We start from the raw sequence: 25,846 nt of genomic DNA, 5'->3' as shown, positions 1-25,846 counted from the left end.
TGGTGAAACCCGAGAAACAGTATTGCGTAGTCTTTAGCTTCAAAAACAGCGACAGTTGAAAACAAATGCCAAATGCCTTAGCTATTGAAATGATTCCACAAAAAAAAAGTTTGGCTAGATTCCAGCTGATCGATTAAATACCCAGTCAATACAAATAATTTAAAAAAAAAACATTAATTGCCTCAAAGTTGCATTAAAATGGAAAAAAATCAGCCAAATCCATGTATTATTTGTCAATCTTGTGCAAAAATCTTACTTCAAGATTTGACTTGAGAAAAGCCTTGAACAGTCACGAAAAGCAAAGATTCTATTCTATTCAAGAGTCACAACTGACTACAACTGCATTTATGTCGAGGACTGCATACTAAGTGCCTTGCGTCCATTGTTTTTTTTATACCGATAGATGGCAGCACCATCACCGGATCGAGCAGTTAATGAGAATTTAGAACTAGTCCAAGAGCTAATAGCTACCCTGGTACTAGCACCCCCCAGAGGTATCGTTTCACTTGGAGGACATTGAGACCACGAGCATATTTAACGTCGCCCAGTCCCCTTTAATGACGACGGTGGGTCTTCGACCAGCAAGGATCGAACCCGAGGCCCTCCGGCCCCGAGTCCAATGCCTTACCGATCAGGCTACCACGGCCCAAAAACAAAGATAGTCAATAATGCAACAATAGTCGTTATCGACAGGGAGTTGAGATGATACACTAAATATTGCATTGAGTTAAGGAAAGCCTTCGAACATGGAACTAAAAAGCTCATAACTCGTTTTTTATACTACTTAGAAATTTCGAACAGGTGCCATCTTCAGCAGAAAAATCAGAGCTTTCGATGGACATATAACGTTAATATGTGCAAGTATCTTTTCATTCCCATATTAGAGAATTTATACGAAAATTGTGTTTTATTGCCCCCCTAAGGGGGTTTTACCCCCCATAATGGGACGAAAACTTCCCTATGTGTTATTCTGATGCATAAGCTATATTATTGTAAAGTTTCATCAAAATCCATTCAGTAGTTTTTGCGTGAAAGAGAAACAAACATCCATACATCCATACAGATAAACTTTCGCATATATAACTAGCAAAAATACCCGGCGTTGCCTGGGTCAGTAATAATTATTAGAAAAAATCGTTACTTGCTTTTGTTTTCTGTTTTAAGTAAAAGAATTTAAAACACATCTTTTTGACGTGATTAAAAATCGAGTTTCTTCCTTACCCATAAAACTAAAATAGCAATAAGTATAAAAACAAAGTAGTATTGATTTAGAAACGAAAGCACTATATTTAAGCATATACAAATTTAAGAAACATGAAATTAATCTTCTCATGTTTAAAAAGATTAATCTGTTGATACTTTTTTTTTAACATGGAGTCTAAAACCTTCTCTGTATGGCTAATGAAGTACGAAGTGATTAAAAAAAAAGTAGCTGCGCTCGTAATCCCCTTATACTTGCTTTAGTTATTTCGGGAAATTTCAATCATTGTGGCTCTTGGTGCGATTTTACCGAATTTGCGAAAGTCGTTTCGAGGTACCTTCGATGATGCTCCCCCATTCTTTCCTTACTTTGTAAAACGATATGATATTAATTTTCGTTACAGAGATATCGTCGCCAGATGCTGAGATATTTTTGGTCACCATAAAATGGCGCTAAACAGTTTTCATCCGAATGTTAGCAAAATAAGTAATAAAATTTGGTGATTGTTTGAAATTGTGCAAAAAGGAAAATTAATGGAAGTTTCTGTGCTGTTTATGGATTTGCCTAATTTAGTTGCTGGATTATTTAACACAGTAAAAAAAGTCTTTTGAAAATTCTTTGATTGGCGATATTTTGTTTACATGGTGAAAGCTGAGAAACATTATGACGTAGTCTTCGGCTTCAAAAACAGCAACGTTGAAAAAACTGCCAAATGCATCAGCTACGGAAATCTTTCTGCAAAAATTTTGGCGATCTGCTGGTTGTTTGGATAATGAGTAAGTGTTCAATTAGCATAAATAATAATAAAAACCATTAATTACTTTAAAGTTCCGTTTAAATGGAAAATCATCAGCCAAATCATGTATTATTTGCCAATCTTGGTGCAAAAATCTTACTTCAAGATTTGACTTGAGAAAAGCCTTGAACAATCACGAAAAGCAAAGAAAGTCAACAATACAACAATTGTCGCTATCGACAGGGAGTTGAGATGATACACTAAATACTGTATTGAGTTGAGGAAAGCCTTCGAACATGGATCTAAAAAGCTCATAACTCGTTTTTTATTCTACTTAGAAATTTCGAACAGGTGCCATCTTCAGCAGAAAAATCAGAGCTTTCGATGGACATATAATGTAAATATGTGCAAGTATTTTTTCATCCCAATATTAGAGAATTTATACAAAAATTGTGTTTTATTGCCCCCCTAAGGGGGTTTTGCCCCCAATAACGGGACGAAAACTACCCTATGTGTTATTCTGATGCATAAGCTATATTATTGTAAAGTTTCATCAAAATCCGTTCAGTAGTTTTTGCGTGAAAGAGTAACAAACATCCATACATCCATCCATACATCCATACATCCATCCATACAGACAAACTTTCGCATATATAATATTAGTAAGATAGTAGTAAGATAACTTAGGCAGATTAAATTTGACATTACTTTTCAATCACTACAACATTTATCCCGCTGCTAAAAAGAACAATGATTCTTGAATCTTAAAGCTCGTGTATTTAATTTACATTGCACATTTATGATTTTAAAGCTGAATTTAATGTTCTTCATCTCCGTAACTATTTTTACGTTGAAATAAATATACACTGTGGAATGAATGAACTTACAAGTCATTGCAAAAGTCTGTGCAGTTGTTTTGATATTAACAGGTTTCAGCAAAGCTTCGACAGTTAATTCATAATTCGTAAACTCTTTCAGGTTTTGAATTTGGAAATCCCATCGACTTTGAATTTCTTCAGTCACTATGCATTCCACTACAGTTGTCTTTGCGCATGCTCTAACGTTGTAAAATGTAGGGAGCCAGCTTTCATCGGGTCTCTTCCAGGAGATTTCTATCGAATTCCATGACTGAGATGTTATTTTCAGCTCACTGGGAATCATCATTAGCTCTGAAAACAAACGAAAAGTCATTTTCTGTAAGAAAAAATAGTCATCGCTTTTTTTTGAAAAAATATTAATCGTTAGATTTGTCGAGTTCTGTGAAACAACAGGCTCTGCGAAAACAGCCCCAGCAATTTGCATAAAACCTCCTTGATTTTCTCAAATTTTTTTTTTTTTTTTTTTCTGAGTTGTGTAACTTTCCTTGATGGAGTGCGATACATAAAAATAGATGTGTGTGTGTGTTTTTTCCTTATACAAATATACAGTTTACGTTTAATTTCTGACAAATTTGGTACATAGGTCTGATGCTCAGGAATTCATGTAAGAGGTGCTTTTTCCTACCCCGCCCCCTATGGGACAAAAAAAAAGGTGTTTTTTTCCCAAATACTGCAAGTCCACAGTTTACGTCGGGTCATTGCCAACTTAGTCAAATAGGTTATTTGATCTCAGTAATTCAAATAGTTCGCTCCCTTTCTGGGGTCTCCGCCAGAAAATCCGCCAAACGGAATGTTAACGCCAACTAATAACAATAACTGAATTTTTTGAATTTTACAAATATCCAAACAGTTTGGAATTAAATTTTGAGCCATAACATGCTCTTCTATACACGTTGAAGGGAAATTTTACTGTTCTTTTTTTTTTTTTTTTTCGTTTATTTAAGCCTGACTGTTGCACTTGAGTCACTTAACAAAACTTTTATTTTCGAAGTTGACTTTGCAACGCCGGGCAAAACAGCTAGTGAAATCAACGTTAAACTGCACAAAAAAAGGTTCAGAAGCAAAATTCAAATTAAAGGCACAAATAATTTATAATCATGTATTGTATAAATATTCATTACACTTGTAATTAAAGAATAAATTTAAGTAACATCCTTTGATATAAGAATTGTTTAACAGATTTTTTTTTTTTTTTTTTTTTGCCATTTTCTGCTGTAGTTTATAGAGGCATACTGGAAATATTATTACGAGGGATTTAAAAAGCGTAACGGTGGAAACGCAAAATAAAATAGTTAACACCTTGAATGGAAATGAGATTTTTCGAACTTGATTTAAAAAGCTTGTAACTTTTTTTTTCCTTTGGAGATAGAAGTTTAGTTTTTCGACCATAAGTCGAGATAGATCTGGAGTAAAAAAATGTCGCTTTTTCCAATGGTGTTAAAAAGAAAATTGTGGAACAATTCTTTCACTTTTTATTGATAAATTTAATGAAGAAAGTAGTGCCTAAATTTCAGATAAGCCTAAAGAAATCGAGTTAAAACGCAAATAACTCAAGTCGTAATCAAGCTAGAGCATTGAAACAAATTACGTAGAAAGCGAAAAATTCTACCCTTTCCAACGATACATAATATTAGTATGTGCAAGTAATTTTTCACTCCCATATTCGGGAATTTATGTGAAAATTTTGAATAAATTGGAATAAAAAAATAACTAGGGTAAAGGCCCCGGTAATTGGCACTTTAAGAGTTTGTCCTTAAACTTACCTCTGTTTTCAGTACTTAGAAAAAAAATACTCTGTTGCAAATATTTTTGCATCAAAGAGTGCACATCTGTGCATCTATTTGGTTCACTAAAATTAAAAATATTTGAATCGATACTTTTATAAAAATATGCATATAAAAAGTTACCAAAATCACCCGTAATTGGCACCTGATACCCCAGTGTATGACACCTTGTGATCCAGTAATTGGCACATGTTAATAGAACTGGAAAATCACTTCATGTTTTACTGTTAAATTACACACAAATTTTATCATTATAAGAAACAGGAGTAATGTTAATGTAAAGTAGGTAATCTTTACTAATAATAAAGCAAAAAATCTCTCTGTCGGGATCCCTGTCTGTCAGGATCTCTGTCAGGATCTCTGTGACGCGCATAGCACTTAGACCGTTAGGCCGATTTTCATGAAATTTGGCACAAAGTTATTTTGTAGCATGGAGGTGTGCACCTCGAAGCGATTTTTCAAAAATTCGATGAGGTTCTTTTTCTATTCCAATTTTAAGCCCATTTTTCATATAAATTTGATAATATGGGGAAGAATGTGTTTATCTTTCTTCTTCTTTATCTTTACTAATAATAAACCTGGAAGTTTCTCTCTGGACCTCTCTCTGCCCGGATCTCTTTCTGTCCGGAGTTCTGTCTGTCTGTCAGTATCTCTGTGATGCGCATAGCGCCTAGACCGTTCGGCCGATTTTCATGAAATTTGGCACAGAATTAGTTTGTAGCATGGGGGTGTGCATCTCGAAGCGATTTTTCGAAAATTCGATTTTGTTCTTTTTCTATTCCAATTTTAAGCCCATTTTTCATATAAATTTGATAATATATTGAAGAATTTGTTTTCTTTATCTTTATCTTTACTAATAATAAAGCTGAAAGTCTCTCTGTCTGGATCTCTGTCTGTCTGTCAGTATCTCTGTGATGCGCATAGCGCCTAGACCGTTCGGCCGATTAGCATGGGGTGTGCACCTCGAAGCGATTTTTCGAAAATTCGATTTTGTTATTTTTCTATTCCAACTTTAAATCCATTTTTCATATAAATTTGATAATATGGGGAAGAATTTGTTTTCTTTATCTTTATTTTTACTAATAATAAAGCTGAAAGTATCTCTGTCTGGATCTCTGTGACGCGCATAGCGCCTAGACCGCTAATATGATTTTCATGAAATTTGGCACAAAATTAGTTTGTAGCATGGGGAGGTGCACCTCGAAGCGATTTTTCGAAAATTCGATGTAGTTCTTTTTCTATTCCAATTTTAAGAACAAAATTATCATAAGATGGACGATTAAATTACGAAATTATCATAACGTGGAACCGTAACATGAGCACAAGCCAATTGGCGAGATACGAAATTATCATAACGTGGAACCATAACATGGGTACAAGCCAATTGGAGAGAAAACTCGCCGCACAGGCGAACCAAAAGACCTTTTAATTTTTCTATTACGGGCAAAGCCGTGTGGGTACCACTAGTTTTATATAAATTAATGCTAAATCACTCTTCTTCATGTTGGAAAAGTATTTTAGAGAAATAAAAACATAAATTTGGAATGTTCCATGGAAAAGATATTGAAATTAATGCTGTTTCATCCTTCGGTTTACAGTTTTGATTTTACGAATGCTACCAAATTAGGTTTGCCTCAAGTATGGTTAAAAACTCATATAGCATACTTTTTTGCATAAGTTTTCCTCTTTTTTATTTATCAAATGCAACAAGTCGGTTTTCTTTCTCTTGAAAAACCACCCGCTGGAGGCGGCATTGAGATACCGTAGGTGACGAACGGGGTTAGCGAACGAATCGAGCAGAGGACGGAGCCCCCAGTATAAAATTAATTACTGACTAACTTTCATTTGGATTTTTTTCTGGTGAAAGTCACTCCAATTGACAAAAAGTCGCAACTTCAAAAATTGATTATTTTGATGTTTTTTTTTTTTTTTTTTTTTTGACTATTACTGTACAAAAGCTACCGATTTCAATTTCCGCTTTATCATATTCGTAATCTACGCAAAAAACTGAAGATAATGACACCTCACTCAGCTTTATCGCGGAAATGACGCTATTTCCCCAGTACTTGGCACACATGCCAATTACTGGGGAATAGCAAAATTGAAGCACCAGTAAATGGCACCCATCATTATTTTAAAATTCCAAATAGGGACGAAAATAAACTTCTACACAATTACAGTAACACCTTTCAACTAAACAAAACTTTTGACAACGAAAATTTAAAATATATTTTAAGTCAGATTTTAATGGATTTATGTGCATGCTTCCAATAAGCCAGAGAAGAAGCTTTTACAACAAAAATGTCTGATTTGACACAAGCCACAATTGTTTCTCTTTCCTACGTACTGCTGCCATTTAGTAACATGAATTGAAATTATAATCTTTAAAATTAATGTACATTCAGTTGGTATATAGCCTTCTATTTTAAAAAAACTGGATACGAGTCTTTTTTTAGGACATTTTTGTTAGAAGTGCCAATCACTGGTGCCGTGCCAATTACTGGGGGTGTTACCCTACTCGTCGATTTTATTTTTTTTCGAACCAGACTGCAAACCTTTTCCGAACTTAAAGAAATAAATTGAAATTTTCAGCGAAATCGGCTGCGTAGTTCCCGGGTTTTGCGCGTTTAAACGCGCAGATGCTTTTTGGAGACTTCATTTTATACTATTTAGAGACTACTGATGTCGTTAAACGTTAAATGTTACGCTTTTGTTGTTGTTTCGTGTCAGTGGTTGTCAATCTGATCCTTACCGCTCATTATTAAAAATTGGTTCTGAAGTTTTGATTGTGAACTTTGATAGTAAAAGGTTTCATCTAAGTCTAGACTTTTATATGAACTGGAACTAAATTAACACTTTCTATTTTATTACGGTTAAAAATTTCACGCTTTGAAGCAGCCCTAATTAGCATTTACTTAAAAGTTCCAATTTCGCGTACGAATCATGACAACTTAAAGAGCCGAATATTGAAAAGAAATCAAAGTGCTCAATAACAATTAGAAACTAGAAAAAGCAAAATAAATACGTTGAAATGTACTTTAAAATCTTCAGTTAAAATCAATCATTTAAAAATATTCATACCATCAAATAGATATTTGCATATGTACGGATATTTATCTTTGCAGTTTCCTCCAGTAAGTTTCAACTTTCCGCCTTCATTCAGCGCGCGACAACAAGATTCCGACGAAGCTGTCACCCCTGAGTTCTTGGCCATTTGAAGATCTGTTATTTTCTGTCCATCTGTCCAGTAGCCGGTCCCTAGAAAATTTAAAAAAAAAAAAGTGGTGCTTCAAATGAATTTTTATTGAAAAGGGTTTTTAACAAGAAGTTCCGTCTAGAACTATACGAGCCTACTTTCCCATATACCCATACTACTTTCCAGTACCTGATCGATATTCTCAAAAATAGCTAAAATCGCAAATTGTTTCAAACATATTTTTGCGAATTTCTAGGAATAAAGTATTTGGAACTCCAGCGCTCGAATACACTACCTTGCGGTGATTTACAAAACTGCCGATGAAACTAAAACATTGCCACGTTGCGTTCCACGTGTGTCTATTGACGTAAACACAGGCACAGGGGCGGCATTTCAGCATTTCGTTTGGGGGGTCGAGTTTCTTGAACATGAATTTCCTCAGTACGGTATAAAATACATATTGGTTAAAAAGAACTGATGATTAAATGGTTTTAATGTTAAGAATAATTAGGTTTGTAAAGAACAATTAAAGATGTGGTACCGAAGCTTTAAATTAATTTTGTTATAAGTTATCTCACAAAATATCTCTGTACTAGTTTTTATTTTTTAGTAAAGTTTTGATCTGCTATTTTTGGAGTCAGGAAGCACAAAAAATTTTGTAACTATAGTTAATACCCAATGACTTAATTTATTGCCAATACAGCTAAAGAGGAAGGTCTTGCTTTGCCTCATTGAGCTTCCAAGGCAATTCTCTCACCTCCTGAGGCACAAAAGTAAAAATTGGTTGACGTTCAGTTCTCCTACAACGTTCTAGTTGTATGCGGAGTTTTTTACATCGATGAAGAGGCTTCATTATTTTAGCCTTGAAATAGCTATATGCTGTATTTTTGTGTAAATTTACTGTATTTACGTTGGTTTTTCAATTTAATCACGAAAGTCATCTTTCAAATGACTGACCTGATTGAAACAGTCAAAAAACAATGGAAGCAACAAAGTTATGTCAAGAAGCACGTTTCCTTTAGATTCCTCTCTTTAAAATAACCAAGAAAGCTTGTTAAATGGGCTAGTATTTATTTTGTGTCATTAAAAAGTATAGTCACAATTCACAGTACAATTCCTCTTCCTTCATGCTATTACTTATAAGTGTAATATTTTCTTTTTCGCTTTCTATAACCGACCTACATAATATTGAACTTAAGACCAATAATAAATATATCTCATTAAATCCTGTCTCAATTTCTTGAGAAAATGAATTGATCAGTTTATTCAGAATATTGATTTAATATTTTGACTAAAATTTCATCTGGGATTTGTCACCTCTTCTACATTGGCATACAGTAAAAGCTGTTATGATTAGTTCTGTCACAAAGTTCTACACCTGGTTCAAGTATGCATTAGTGCGAAAATTGCTAAGAGTTTCAATTGTGAATCCAAGAACTAAGATTAGTGAATAAAAATTTTTATGATAGAGTGTAGCATTTATCAAAAAAACGCTCCGCAGTATAAATAAAATAAACAAAAAATTCAAACAAAGGCATACATATTAAAATGACATCAAATTTTTATCAATGAAAAGGTTGCTTTCCAGTAATTCTTCCAGGGGGCTTTTATAACTCTTGAAGACCATCTTGTGTCACTCAGAGATTGTCAAGTAAAGAGCCTCAAGATGCATTTGTTGATGTTAAAGTATTTTTTGATGTGGGATGTTTTTCAAAAATAACATATCTTTACAAAAAGTGTCCATTAAAGCATATGATACACCGAGTTGCTAAAATGTGTTTCTAGAACATGGCATCAATGAACACTTACCATCTAAACATTCAGTTATAATATGAGCATAAAAATTTATGTAAAATGACATGGAATTTACGCGTAAAAATTGCGCAGTCTCTACACTGTTCGGGCAAGATGCACCATCATTACATAGATTACTTAATTTTGAAATATTTAGCCCATATGAAGAGATTACTTCTTTAGTTAAGGCAAACACTTATCCTACATCAGTTTTTTCTGTTCTGAAAATTCAGGCAAATGATTTTCTAAGTTATCTAAATTGAATTTTCCCATTTTTTACTATTCTTAGTGAAAAATTTGGGGGTGCAACCGCCCCCTCTCGCACCCCCTATTTGCCGCCCCTGCACAGGCAGTTTGTTCTGAGTATTTATTAACGCAATCGATGAGTCTTAGTTTGCTTCTAGATACAGAAATTAATTCGTCCCTTAGTAGTATTCACGAGCTTCTCAAAATAATGTTAGTTTTCCTTATTTCCTTCTAAAATATGAGTTGATTGAAAATGGTGAAAGCGAAAACTGGATTAACAAACTTGGATAACGTTATGCAAGGTAAAAAAGTTTTATTGTTTTGTATGAATTTGTATGAATATGAGTTTTTTCAATCTTAAATTAATTTAACTAACCATCTTTTACAGCAGCATTTAGTTGAAATGGACGGTATGCAAAATATTTTCTTGAATATATTATCGTAGAACAAAATGAAAAATGTTTCACCGAGAAAGAATTTACTTTATTCCTTTTATTCTCAGCTGAAAGGTTTCGCCAAATTTGTTTAGGGTTATAGTTTTAGTATTGTGCGAGCAAAGTAGCCTTGGCGAGATTTCGCGTTTTTAGTTAAACCATTTTTAATTTTTATCATGAGTGGAATAAAATGGTAGTAAGATTACAGAATTCGATAAGTAAAAAGAAATAATGGTCAATCAACTGAAAAGAAAACTACCACCATATATCCGTAAGAATTCTGTAGATGATTTGCATAACTTGACATAATTAAATCGTAACTCAGAAATTAGAAAAATCGAAACAGAAGAATTTTAAATTAACCGATTCGGGAATTCGAGAGAAATAACTCAGCAACAAATGCAAAACAAAAAGCGCTAGCCAAGCAAGGCAAAGAAGTATCATCTTCTTTCGATAATAATTTGTAATGTCATATTGAATTTTCTAGCATTAATTGTTGTTCTTGTCAGGCCACAATTATTATTTAGTTTTATCAAGAATTGATAAATATCGAATTCAACATCGTGGAAATAGCTGCTTAGAACTACGAACTACGTAGTTTGCTTTCATATTTGACGTTTAGTAATGCTTCTTGAATTCTCATTTCTTTCTACATGGGCCAGAATATCCACAAGACTTGGAAAATTAATTTAAAAAGAATAAAGCGAAAAATATCATACATACGAACAAAAATCACAACACTTTTAGCATTTTCTTCGTTACCACATGCGTTTGTTTTAGTTTTTAAGTCGGCCATTACACAGTGACTGCAGTGCCCCCTATAGTTCGTTGGAGTTGCGAATTCCTCACACATCTAAAAAAATTAGATGCGTAAAAAAAAAAATCAGCACCTTTTAAACAAAGCAGCTAATACACTTTTTTTCCTTAAAAAAAATCTTTAAGAGCTTTCAAAACGAAAAAATATTAATTAAAATTAATTCGCAACTCCAACGAACTATAGGGGGCACTGAAGTTCACTGGGCACTGTCTAATGGCGGACTTAAAAACTAAAACAAACGCAGATGGTAATGAAGAAAATGCTAAAATTGTTGTGATTTTTGTTCGTACGTATGATTTTTTCGCTTTATTCTTTTTAAATTAATTTTCAAAGTCTTGTGGATATTCTGGCCCACGTAGAAAGAAATGAGAATTCAAGAAGCATTACTAAACGTCAAAGATTAATGCAAACTACGTAGTTCGTAGTTCTAAGCAGCTATTTCCACGATGTTGAATTCGATATTTATCAATTCTTGATAAAACTAAATAATAATTGTGGCCTGACAAGAATAACAATTAATGCTAGAAAATTCAATATGACATTACAAATTGTTATCGAAAGCAGATACTTTTTTGCCTTGCTTGGCTAGCGCTTATTGTTTTCCATTTGCAGCTGAGTTATTTTTCTCGAATTCCCGAATCGGTTAATTTAAAAATTTTTTTGTTTCGATTTTTCTAATTTCTGAGTTACGATTTAATTGTGTCATGTTATGCAGATCATCAACAAAATTCTCACGGATATATGGTGGTAGTTTTCTTTTCAGTTGATTGACCATTATTTTTTTTCACTTATCGAATTCTGTAATCTTACTACCATTTTATTCCACTCATAATAAAAATTAAAAATGGTTTAACTAAAAACGCGAAATCTCGCCAAGGCTACTTTGCTCGCACTATACTAAAACTATAACCCTAAACAAATTTGGCGAAGCCTTTCAGCTGAGAATAAAAGGAATAAAGTAAATTCTTTCTCGGTTATTCATTTTGTTCTACGATAATATATTCAAGAAAATATTTTGCATACTGTCCATTCCAACTAAATGCTGCTGTAAAATATGGAAAGTTTAATTAATTTAAGATTAAAAAAAAACCCCATATTCTTACAAATTCATACAAAACAATAAAATTTTTTACCTTGTATAACGTTATCCAAGTTTGTTAATCCAGAATTTTCGCTTTCACCAATTATTAAGGAAATAATGAAAACTAACATTATTTTGAGAAGCTCGAGAATACTACTAAGGGACGAATTAATTTCTGTAGCTGAAAGCAAACTAAGCCACATCGATTGCGTTAATAAATACTCAGAACAAACTGCCTGTGTTTACGTCAACAGACACACGTGGAACGCAACGTGGCAATGTTTTAGTTTCATTTGCAGTTTTGTAAATCACCGCAAGGTAGCGTATTCGAGCGCTGGAGTTCCGAATAAGCTCATTAAAATAAATACATCATATCAAAAAAAAAAAAAAATCGTTTCATTTTCCCCTGTTGCCAAAAACAATTTTTTAAATGAATTAATGCACGTACTAAAATAAATAAAAACAATAAAATGTCAAATTAAAAAAATAATTTTCATTGTCAAAAAAAAAAAAAAAAATCGTCTGCCCATATCTTTATGTAGAAACATAAATGACTTCCAGTTTATTCGCCGAAAACCATAGACTAATAATAAGAGTAGACCGAGCTTTCTCATTCTTGCTGATAAAGAAAATTGGTTCATAGATGTATCATGTGACTAGTGGAAGGGCTTGGCGAAGACTTTGGCAGCATGGTTGCTAGATAGCAGCATTATCTATAGTTTGGAACTCGACATGTATTTTAAGACAATGTGTTTTCATTAAAAAAAACTTCCAGGTGCAGAGATTGAACTGTTTTTCTTTTAGTTATGCATTATTTTGACATTAGTAACAGTTTTTGATCAGTTTTCGGTAACTTTTATTTCATTTGGAGCTGTCAGCGTTGGCGTGAACGAAATGGCGTAAACGTTTTGCGTTAACGCAAAAATGTACTAATCGGTATCGTAAATTGAAACTGTAGGTAAAAATCTTACCGTTTGCTGATTCTTCTTGGTCGCTTGCATCTTTTATTGCTTAGAGAGTTATTGAAATTGATTAAAGAAAATGCACAATACTATCTAAACGAAAAACTCACTATATTAACAAAATATTTACAACTTAGAATAACAAATTTACAAATCGGACTCCATAAAAGATCATTCTACCGTGTTCCATCAATTCTATTTATTTTATTTCGCGCTGGCATTGATCGTCTGCTACGATTAACGCCCGCTGTTGCTAGGATATCCACCAGTCACATGGTTTGGTTTATGAGCAGCAAAAGGGTTGCCATAGCTCGGTCTACTCTTATTATTAGTCTATGCCGAAAACTGAATACCTAAATTAAAACTTGAGCGTAAAAATAAAAACAAGTCAAATCAACAATAATTATTTCACAGTCAAAACCATAGCTGCGGAGTCGGAGTTCATCTCATTTTGGAGTAAAGGAGTCGGAGTCGAATATCTAAGAATCGGAGTCAGTCATTTGTCCTCCGTGTATAAATTTTTGCCAAAGCTCTGAAGTCTGAGTCGAAGTCGGGGAGTCGGAGTCCGATTAGTTGTCGGACATAGGAGTCGGAGTCGGAGTCAAGTGCCCCTAAATTCTCGGAGTCGAAGTCTGTAGTTTGGTGTCAAGAGCTATTTCCAACAAAATTTGTTTGAAAAAATCCGTCTTCAAGTACGGAATCTACAATGACTTTCAGTTTCTCCGTAGGCGATAATGTTAAGGGATTTGAACTGTTCAAAATTGAACGAAAATTGTTCAAATCAAAAAGATATTTTATATACAAGTTTTTCATCAAAAGCTTTTTCCTACAAAATTTGTTTGAAGCAAATTCGCCTCACAGTTCGGAATTGCCTTGAATTTCCCGTAGGCGCTAATGTTAGTTTTTTTGAACTGTTCAAAATTGAACAAAAAATAGTTTAAATCAAAAAGTGAAATATGGGAATGAGGTGTCCTTGCCGAGATCTTTCGAACAAAAAAAAGTTTGTTCGAATCGGACTATTCATTCAAAAAAGTTATTGGGGGGGGGGGGGACAGACAGACCGACAGACATTTTCCCCGTCTCAATACCCTACTTTCCAATTTTTCGATATTTATTTAATTATTTTATTTATTTTTGATTTTTTTTTTTTTTTTTTTTTTTTTTTTTTTTTTGTTTTTGTTTTTGTTTTTCGCGACATTTTTAAGATGCATTAAGCCTTCTTTCATGCTTTTTTCTTCTTTTTCTGACTTTTACTGGGAAAGTAGGTTAAAAAATAGTTCAGTTCCTACATAAATTGGAGCATTTAGCTGCAAAAGTAGATACAGTCGACGCTAGTTATCAAGACCCCCCTGTCGTCCAAACGAAATCGGTCGCTATAACGAGAGGTTATTATAACGTATTGTGGAATATTTAGTCATTTTTTAAAATTCAAGAATGATTTCTCAAATTATGCTTCGTTTTAAAAAAATAATTAAAAAACTTGAGAAATAATAAAATAATTTCAAAATTTTTTTGTTCCTTTTTTAGCCTACTTTCCCACTAAAAGTCAGAGAAAGAAGAAAAAAGCATGAAAGAAAGCTTAATGCATCTTAAAAATATCCCGAAAAACAAAAAAAAAGTCAAAAATAAATAAAATAATTAGATAAATATTGAAAAATTAAAAATTGGAAAGTAGGGTATTGAGATGGGGAAAAATGTCTGTCGGTCTGTCTGTCGATCTGTCTGTCTGTCTGCCCCCCCCCCCCCCCCCTAATAACTTTTGTTTGCTACGGTTTTAACTGTGAAATAATTATTGTTGATATGACTTGTTTTTATTTTTACGCTAAAGTTACAATTTAGGTACTCAGTTTTTGGCGAATAACTCGAAGTCATTTATGTTTCTACATGAAAATATGCGCAGACAATTTTTTTTTTTTTTTGACAAAGAAAATTATTTCTTTAAATTGGCATTTTATGTTTTTTTTTTTTTTTTTTTTGGTAAGTGCATTAATTCATTTAAAATAATGTTTCTGGCAACAGGGGAAAAAGAAACGACTTTTTTTTTTTTTTGATATCATGTATTCATTTTAATGAGCTTATTAATTTTAATTATTATTCTTTCGTTTAGAAAGCTGTTAAAGATTTTTTTAAATGGAAAAAAGTGTATTAGCTGCTTTGTTTAAAAGTTGCTGCGATTTTATTTGTTCGTTTTTTTTTTCTTTTTTTTTTTTTTTAATGCATCTAATTTTTTTTAGATGAATGAGGAATATTTTATTCCTAGAAATCAGCTTAGAGTATTTTAAAAATATGTTTGAAAAAATTTTCGATTTTAGCTATTTTTGAGATTATTGATCAGGTACTAGAAAGTAGTATGGGTATATGGGAAAGTAGGCTCGTCTAGTTCTAGACAGAACTTCTTGTTTTTTAATTTTATAATTCAATGCTATCAATAAATTACACATTTCTTTTAAAATAATACGCTTAGTGGAAAAAATGCATTGAAAATAACCGAGAGAAACTGGTTATTTTTAATATTAGATATTACTCTTTTTAGATGTTTCTTTTCTTTTGAAATTTTTTTCCAAGTGTATTTTCGCCTCTTGCAGACATCGTAGAAATTTTCCGCTTTTTGAAACTTTTTCAAAAATAAAATTAATTCTAAATGTTTACCGTTTGTGTGTAGTTTTCATCACTTATTTAACCATATACCAAAGAAGAAATCCTTTCAAAAGGAATATTTTACCTTTAAAAACATAAAACGTTTTAATATTAATTTTCAAATAGTTAGTCCTGAGAATATTTTTAAAAAATTGAAACTTAATTTTGGACGTTATATTGGAATGAACGGTTCAGTTTGGACGCTCTAATAGACGTTAAAATAGCATTGCATTTACGGAATAGGGAATGGGACTTTATGAACGGGTCACTATAACGGAAGGGTCGTAGTTATATGAGGTCGTTCTATAGACCGTTGACTATAGCTCCAACTCCAATTTTTTTTGCCAAATGCGTTTTCTTCTCAGTTCTTTCATTGCAATGCTTAGGCCAACAACCTGAGACAGTCCGAGAGAAAGTTTTAAAATGGTAAGTGACCGAGAGCAACGAGCTAAGATCGCGCAGCGATCTTGAAATGACTGCGTTAGCAGCTCCGGGGGTTGGCGAGTGTCAACGAGCAGGGTACGGAGCCTACTATTTTAGTATATTGCTAGAATTTTACAATGTAGGGGACGAGAGATTTAAGTAGCATCAAATCAACATTCAAGAATAGCTTCCTAGCAGTAATTACAAAATTAATGGACTCTTCCAGGAGCTATGTACATTGTACAGGGAGCTATGTACAAAGCTATGTACAGGGCGAAATTGTATAAGGCTTTCTGTGCATGGAAGCCTTCTGAGCTGTATACAGTACAGTTTACTTTGTAAAATAGGAGGTTGAACGCTGTAATATTGTACGATGGGTACGATTGTATTGATGGGTGTAACATTACCTGCGGAGAGCAGAATTGGACTTACGGTCTGACCACGGATTGTATAAAAAGGCAAACATCCGGTTTATCGGCAGAAATGGACGCATCTATTAGTTTTTAGGGATGTTTGCTTTTTCAGATGTATGTTTGCCCCTAAATTAAGCAGAGTCTCATTAAAATGAACGGAACATGCGCATCAAATATTTACTTTTCCCTCTCATTCAGATAGACTTGTTTTAACTGTACGTTTGCCAATTCCGTAGTTGGACAGTACTGCAGTTTCTTTTGAAGTCAAATAAGCAAAAACTTATGAAATGAGACACTTTAACGCAGACGATCAAAGTTACTCTAAACGTCTGTTAAGGACTACTTGCCTTGTCTTCCGAGTTTTGCCCCAGTCCATACTTGAGCACTTTTGTTTGGCAGAAGACCAAGGAGAATTTTCCCCTCCTCGTGCCCCAGGAAGGTGGTCAAGTGACCAGATCTCTGCAAACAGTCATCCTCAGCATCATTCCAGGTTCTTTCAGCAAGCTGCATTACTTCGTACACAGTAAAAGCTCTTGAAGGTTCAATGTTTACGTAGGCTGGAGGATCTGGAGGGACAAAATGAAAGAATATATGGGGAAACTGTTTTCAAAGATTTTATCCATTTTTCTCTCCTCTATGAAATTATATAATACTAGAAAATCACCTGTCAAGGTATGACGGGAAAAAATTGCTTCTACTTTGAACGAAGCAATTGCCTGTTTGTGATATTTTGAGAGTTTGAAATTTTAACCCTAACTCCAATGGATTGACCCTAAACCAGGGTTCGAAAATATCATGATATCGATATTTTGATATATATATATATATATCGGATATTTTGATATATACAGTTGGCTCTCTGTTTAACGACGCTCTATTTAACGACTTTCTCTATTTAACGACGGCTTTTCACGATCCCAGATGGTCCACTACAGTGTTAAAAGCATTCTATTTAAGGACGCTTTATTTAATAACTTTCTCTATTTAACGACGGCTTTTCACGGTCACAGATGGTCGACTACAGTGTTGAAAGCATTCTACTTAAGGACGCTTTCTATTTAAGGACGATTTTTGTGGTCCCTTGAAAATCGTCAAACAGAGAGCCAACTGTATATCCGATATTTTCAACCAGTGCAAACTTAAGTCATTAAATAGTAACTGCTTCCTTAAATTACTATTGTTGTTTTTGTTATGTTACTATTATAATGCATCAATTTTAAAATTAATGTTTCTTTCGTAAATTTTCATTTTATATAAAAATTTATATACTTTGAACGGGGGGCATTTAAGTATAAGTGATATTTACAATCACTTGTAAAATGTAATAATTTAAACTATTAGAAATAAAATATAGCATAACTGATACATTTCTATTAGTTTTAATTGAAAAACTTAAGCATTAACTGCTCTACTCATTTTTCTTTGGTTAACTAATTTTCCGAATTTTATATATTTCAGAAATAAAAAATATGTATTAGTCAGTAGATATCCATAAGACATTTTTTTTTCTTCGGGCCAATTAAAAGTGTTACATTACTAATACTTTTATGAATAGAAAATAAAAACGGAATATATCATTTACATTGTATTAATGATACATTAATGTGTTATATAAATATAGCATATTACTTTTGATATTTTAAAAATAAAAGAATAATATTAATATATTTAATTTTAGAATGTACTTCGAAAAAATAAATATCAAAAATATTGATATACATGACACTTTCAAAATAAATATCGGATATATATCGTGATATATGGATGCTTCACTTGCCAAGTCGATTAACTCCAAAACACAAAAAGTCGAGAAAAGTGATGAAGAAGATAGTGTTATCTAATAGGAGTGAATGGGCCCTCGTGTTTCATTTTCTGCCATCACAGGATCAGAAATGTACTGAACCAAAACTTTAATATAAATTCACATGCTAAGCATTGATTAAGCACTATTAAAGCAGAAATGAGTATTCATTTTAAAAAAAAATTTGAAAAAAAAAATAGAACCGACTTCCAAATTGCTCTAAAAAGTGAAAAATAATTTTATTCTTTAAACACCATCGATAATACTTTTAAACATAATTTTTGAAGTTGGCGCAAAAACGATCGATAAAATCATTCACAGCCATAACTCAACTACAAGTATAAATTTAACCAGGTCCAGTTTCTTTACTACCACATGCATTACGCATTGATGACAGCATATTTGAGTAACGATATAAATGTTTCGTTCCTAACTTCTGATTTTTTGATAAAAATATGAACGAAGCATGGTTACAATGGATTTTACTTTTTGTTTTTGCGCCAACTTCAAAAATTATGTTTAAAAGTATTATCGATGGTGTTTAAAGAATAAAATTATTTTTCACTTTTTAGAGCAATTTTGAAGTCGGTTCTATTTTTTTTTTTTCAAAATTTTTTTATTTCATTCTTTTTAGTGTAAATGTAGATATTTCAGTAAAAGTAAGAAGTTACCTAGTAAGAAGTTCGGCTCTATATCACTGTATTGCTTTAGAAAAGCCTTTATTCAAAATTATCATTACAATTACTATTAATGTTACTGTTATATGGCACCAAACTTTTATAACAATGAGTTTCATAGTGTCGCGTAGATGAAGATAGCGAAGACAATGTGAAAGCCAAATGAAGCGAATACTCGTTAGTCTCAACTCGAGATCTTTATTCAGAACCACGAATGAACGTTACATCTGCTTATATACAACTTGAGAAAGTGCTGTAACTTTCCAGACTCGGAAAGATGCAGAAATTAATAGAACATTCGAGAAAATAGGGGAAACAGTAGAAAGGAAATTTTAGTAAAATTCACTTTGTCCTAGTCGGGATTTGAACCCGGGTCGCTCGTGTGGGAGGCGAGAATTCTACCACTGAGCCACCGTTATCCACGGATGAAAAGTGCGAACTTTGCTACAATATCATTTGGAAATTGCATAAAATTTACTGTTTTTTGCCCATAACTTTTTTTCTAAAGAACAAGTATGGTCAAACAAAGTAATGGGACCTAAGTTGAGCCATCCCCTATCCATGAAAAAAAGAATCATCAAAATCGGTTCACTAGGTGAGACGCTATGAGTGGACAAACAAAAAAAAAAAAAACATACATACGGTATGAACTGATAACCGCCTCCTTTTTGAAGTCGGTTAAAAAGTGGAGTTAATCGATTTGGCAACTGAGGCATCCATATATCTTCTTACTACTATTATATATGCGAAAGTTTGTCTGTATGGATGTATGGATGTTTGTTACTCGTTCACGCAAAAACTACTGAATGGATTTTGATGAAACTTTACAATAATATAGCTTATGCATCAGAATAACACATAGGGTAGTTTTCGTCCCGTTATGGGGGGGACAAAACCCCCTTAGGGGGCAATAAAACACAATTTTCGTATAAATTCTCTAACATGGGGATGAAAAGATACTTGCACATATTAACATTATATGTCCATCGAAAGCTCTGATTTTTCTGCTGAAGATGTCACTTATTCGAAATTTCTAAGTAGAATAAAAAACGAGTTATGAGCTTTTTAGTTCCATGTTCGAAGGCTTTCCTTAACTCATTACAATATTTAGTGTATCATCTCAACTCTCTGTCGATAGCGACTATTGTTGTATTGTTGACTATCTTTGCTTTTCGTGACTGTTCAAGGCTTTTCTCAAGTCAAATCTTGAAGTAGGATTTTTGCACAAGATTGGCAAATAATCCATGGATTTGGCTGCTTATTTTCCATTTTAATGCAACTTTGAGGCAATTAATGGGTTTTTTTTTTAATTTATTTGTATTGACTGCAAATTTAATCGATCAGCTGGAATCTAGCCAAACTTTCTTTGTGGAATCATTTCAATAGCTAAGACATTTGGCATTTGTTTTCAACTGCCGCTGTTTTTGAAGCTAAAGACTACGCAATACTGTTTCTCGGTTTTCACCATGTAACCAAATATCGCCATTTTTTAAATATTTGTTTCTTTAAATTTGTTAACACGTAAAATAATTCGCCAACTAAATTAAGCAAATCCATAAACAGCGCAAAAACTTCCATTACTTTGTCTTTGCACACAATTTCAAACAATTGCCAAATTTTTACTGTTTATCGGAAACATTTCGGGTAGCATCATTTTATAATCACCAGAAGTGTATCTGTATTTGGCGACTCTATCTCTTCGATGAAAATTTGTAACACACAGTTTTACAAGGTAGTGAAGAGGAGCCTCATTTAAGGTATCCCAAAACGATTAATGCAAATTTAATAACATTTTATATCGCAGTAAGGGATTACGGACAGCTACACTTCTTAAAAGTTTGTACTTCAATAGCAATATAGAAAAGGTTTTAGACTATGTTGGAAAAAAAAAAGATAAATCTTTTTAAACAAGTGAAGTTTAATTTTATATTTTGGAAATTCCTCAAATTTGTATATGATTAAATATCTTTTTGTCGTTTCTAAAAGAGCACTATTTTGTTCTTCATACTTATTACGATTTTACTTTTATGGGTAAGGAAGAAACTCTATTTTTAATCACGTCAAAGCGGTGTGTTTTGAGTTATTTCAGTTACATCAGAGAATGAATAAAAGTAGCGATTGTTTTTCATAATTATTATAGACCGAGGCAACGCCGGTTATTTTTGCTACTTACAATTATCTGGTAACTAAATAACGTTATGAAATAGTCTGCCCCTACCCCCAGTTACCGTCGAAGAAAGATCTATTTTTCGCCAGAAACGGCCAAATACATGCAAAACATTTTCTTTATAGCATCTTCTATTCGGAATTAAAAATCATATCTTATGAATATAGATTAACCATACATTTTACGCAGTTTCATAAACTTGGCAAGTCTCTGCCGAATGTATGGTACTGTGGTCCATTGGCGATAAATAATGGATTAGGATTTATTATTTTACATTTTAACGTTGCTTTTAATTGCAAGAAATATAAAATGAAACTAAACAAAATGAAAATTTTAAAACTTATTTGATCGGCAGAGTTATGATAACGTGTTCGGGACGAGAGTTCAAAAATTTTGGCGCTACAGCCATGACAAAGTTGCATTAAAATGTAAAAATTCCGCCAAATTAATTTTTTTCATTAAAAGATCATTAAGTACTATGAGGTATTGAAGTTAAAATTAATCCGCCAAATTAATGAAACAACACTCTTAAATAACATTAAAACTACTATTAAAACGTAAATTAATCCACCAAATCCATTTTTTATCTGCAGTCTTACCAGGTGACTACTTTAGTGCATTGGCGAATTATTTAAAACTTTTATGAAATTTTTAATTTTTTTTCTTTTTTGGGTGTGTATTTTTAAGGGTTAATGATGCTAATTAGGATTTTGGGGATTAATGTCCCTATTATAATAGCGACAAAGAAGAAGATTGTTCTTACTTTCTTTTTTTCTTTTATTTTGTTTTTGTTTTTTATTTGTTTTTTATCCTATGAGACCTGGACTGATGAAGATTTTTGGAAATAATCATAACGGATATCATGAGAGGGAAATGTTATTTGAAAACGCTGATAGAGACCATTCTAATAGAGACTTTTGGGAAATTTTTCTTTTTGCGAAATAAAATTTTTTTTGTGCTATTATCCTTATTTAAATGGGAACTTTAAAAAAAAAAACTGTTGTGCTTTCTCTGATATTAATGGTATTTTTACTCTGAACTTTTTCGTATTGTAATCAGGACTGTTTACGTTATTTAGAAACAGTTGATTTCCTTCTGGCGGGGATTTTAAAGGTTTGATGTTCTGACTCTAAAGGGACATTATTAGAATCAGTTTTTGTAGTGATTGTTGACCCTATTTTAGGACGATTTCTACGGTAAGAAGTTATACATTATACAATAATTTAGACTGCCGGTGTAGCGCTGGATATTATGTATTTGACGGTAATCGGGATTATAAAGGAACTGTTTCACTTTATTTAAGAATAGTTGACCTCACTCGAATCGGATTTTTTGAGAATTACCCAAACTGATTTCTTTACAACTCCTGAACGTTTTCGTGATTTATTTTTTGTGATTTTTGCGTGTCTTCTCAGTTTTGCCGACATTTCATTTACTCCCCTTCCCACTAATTTTCAGTTTTAATCATACCTTTTGATACATGTAAGGGGGCAGGCAATTTGAAATGTCGGCGAAACTAGAGACAAACAATTTTTTGGTAACTATTTGACCACTGCCTGTAATGACCATTAACTTGAATCATTTGAAAAAACCTACATCAATGTGAGCGAAGCCGCGGGTAAAAGCTAGTCTTAATATATAAAAATCTTCTGTGCGGACGTTTGTCACCATAAGGCTTTTAAACGGCTGGATCGATTTTGATCAAATTTTTTCTGTGTAATTAAATTGTGGCAAGCATGGTTTCGAAGCGCGATGGAAAGAATCGGAAACGTTTTTGTTAATGAATTAATTAATTTAAACATTGGATGGTTCTATCTCCCAAATGATTAATATTTATTTTAACCTATTGTTGAGCGAGGAATGAAATAAATATTTAACCCGTTGCCAAAGGACAATAAGAAAGACAGCGCTGCTTTTTTAATGAAATTTCCTACTGTGCTATGTCAATCGAGAACAGATAAAACGTAGAGAGAGAGTGAAGCTCTTTTTTTTTTTTTTTTTTTTTAATTTCTTGCAAAGGTTCCGTGATATATTTTGAAGTAAAGTATTGGAAGAAATCGGGTTTCTTTCACACTCGACGTTAAATCCCGGCTATCACAAATTTGCCATTTCAACTGCGCTTGCGCGCGGATTTAGCCGATTTGAAAAATCTTGCAAAAATTAATTAAACATTTTAAATTTGGTAATAAATATGTGATGGCAACAGATAACAAGAAGTTCCCTCTAGAACTAGACGAGCCTACTTTCCCGTATACCCATACTACTTTCTAGTACCTGATCAATATTCTCCAAAATAGCTAAAATCGCAAATTTTTTCAATCATATTTTTCTTAATATTTTAAGCTGATTTCTAGGAATAAAATATTCCTTACTTTTCTGCAAAAAAACGAACAAAAAAAACAGCAGCACTTTTTAAACAAAGCAGCTAATACACTTCTTTCCATTAAAAAAATTTTTTAACAGCTTTCAAAACGAAAAAATAATAATAATAAGTTCATTAAAATAAATACATCATATAAAAAAAATCGTTTCTTTTTCCCCTGTTGCCAAAAATAATTTTTTAAACGAATTAATGCACTTACCAAAATTTAAAAAAAAACAATAAAATGTCAACTTAAAGAAATAATTTTCATTGTCAAAAAAAAAAAAATAAATCGTCTGCGCATATTTTTCGAGTTTATTCACCGAAAACTAAATACCTAAATTAAAACTTTAGCGTGAAAATAAAAACAAATCATATCAACAATAATTATTTCACAGTTAAAACCACAGCAGCGGAGTCGGAGTCGGAGTCAATCTCATTTTGGGATAAAAGAGTCGGAGTCGAATATCCAAGAATCGGAGTCAGTCATTTGTCCTCCGTGTATAAATGTTTGCCAAAGCTACGAAGTCAGAGTCGAAGTCGGGGAGTCGGAGTCCGATTAATTGTCGGGAACAGGAGTCAGAGTCGGTGTCAGGTGCCAATAAATTTTCGGAGTCGGAGTCAGGAGTAGGTCGTCAAGAGCTATTTCCAACAAAGTTAGTTTGAAGTAAATCCGCCTTTAAGTTCGGAATCTATATTGACTTTCAGTTTCCCCTTAGGCGCTAATTTAAGAGATTTGAACTGTTCAAAATTGAACGAAAACTTGTTCAAATCAAAAAGATATTTTCGATACATGTTTTTTATCAAAAGTTTTTCCCTACAAAGTTTGTTTGAAGCCACTTCGCTTCTAAGTTCAAGATTTATTTTTGATTAGAATTTCCCCATAGGCGCTAATGTTAAGTTTTTTTGAACTGTTTAAAATTGAACGAAAAATTGTTCAAATCAAAAAATGAATTATGGGAATGAGATGTCCTCGCCGAGATCTTTCTAACAAAAAAAAATGTGTTCGAATCGGACTATTCATTCAAAAGTTATTAGGGGGGGGGGACCGACAGACCGACAGACAGACAGACATTTTTCCCCATCTCAATACCCTACTTTCCAATTTTTAATTTTTCAATATTTATCTAACTATTTTATTTATTTTTGACTTTTTTTTGTTTTTCGGGATATTTTTAAGATGTATTAAGCCTTCTTTCATGCTTTTTTCTTCTTTCTCTGATTTTTACTGGGAAAGTAGGCTAAAAACTAGAAATCACAAAGCTTTCTCTGATTTAGTTTTTAGGTCTCGGTAATAATTGCGTTTTGAGTCTTAATTATTAATGGATTCGGATTCTGATTTTTCTATCAAAGGCCGTTTCCAGAGTCAAATTTTCAACCTCAGAAGAGCGTACTAGAATTTCAGCATCACTTCTAATACAAAGCCGAACCATCAACCTAAATAAAAATGTGTAATACTGCTGTTTACGCCTAACGTAAAATATCTGCAAAAGACGGACATCTCTACTCATATTCCAATCATTTTTGAAGTACACAACGTGTTTTACGTTTACGTTATGTAAATATTTTCAAACCAATAAGTATTGAAGTGTCATTTTTCCCTTTACATTATAAAGATTATCAGGTATTCATATCCGTAGTTTCATATAATATATCAGGAAATCGCTGTGAAAATCTTCTAATCGCGTTCATCAATTTGTTGGGAGTCTAGCTCAATCTAAATATAAACAAGCAACACAAAATCTTAAAACAGAAAGCCCAAAAAGCTAAGTCCGCGCGCAAGCGCAGTTGAAATGGCAAATTTGTGATGACCGGGATTTCGATTCGATTCCGAGTCACAACTAACTACAACTGTATTTATGTCGAGGACTGCATGCTAAGTGCCTTGCCTCCATTATTTTTATACCGATAGATGGCAGCACCATCACCGGATCGAACAGTTAATGAGAATTTAGAACTAGACCAGGAGCTAATAGCTACCTGGTGCTAGCACCCCCAGAGGTATCGTTTCACTTGGAGGACATTGAGACCACGAGCATATTTAACGTCGCCCAGTCCCCTTTAATGACGACGGTGAATCTTCGACCATCGAGGTTCGAACTCAGGACCCTCCGGCCCCAAATCCGACACTCTACCGATCGGGCTACCACGGCCCATATCCGGGATTTAACGTCTTTTTCGGTTTTTTTTTGGGGGGGAGGGGTGTTAATTTCTGCTTCCAATTATTAAAAAACAAA

General features: G+C 33.0%; 1 protein-coding gene across 1 annotated transcript in view; it reads right to left on the bottom strand.

Moving 5' to 3' along the window:
* LOC129216555 (uncharacterized) overlaps positions 1–7,813 on the bottom strand; it is a 78,335-nt gene extending 70,522 nt beyond the window's left edge. Inside the window, exons 1-2 of the mRNA XM_054850770.1 lie at positions 7,681–7,813; positions 2,825–3,106 (exon numbers count right to left, since the gene is read on the bottom strand). Coding sequence (XP_054706745.1) covers positions 2,825–3,106; positions 7,681–7,813 — 415 coding nt within the window. The remainder of the gene's footprint in view (positions 1–2,824; positions 3,107–7,680) is intronic.
* Between the last annotated feature and the right edge of the window lie 18,033 nt (positions 7,814–25,846).

The sequence above is a fragment of the Uloborus diversus genome, chromosome 2 (assembly GCF_026930045.1).
Source record: "Uloborus diversus isolate 005 chromosome 2, Udiv.v.3.1, whole genome shotgun sequence".
NCBI classification, from domain to species: domain Eukaryota; kingdom Metazoa; phylum Arthropoda; class Arachnida; order Araneae; family Uloboridae; genus Uloborus; species Uloborus diversus.
Note: the sequence above shows the minus strand (reverse complement) of the source record. Positions and strands in the feature narration are given on the sequence as shown.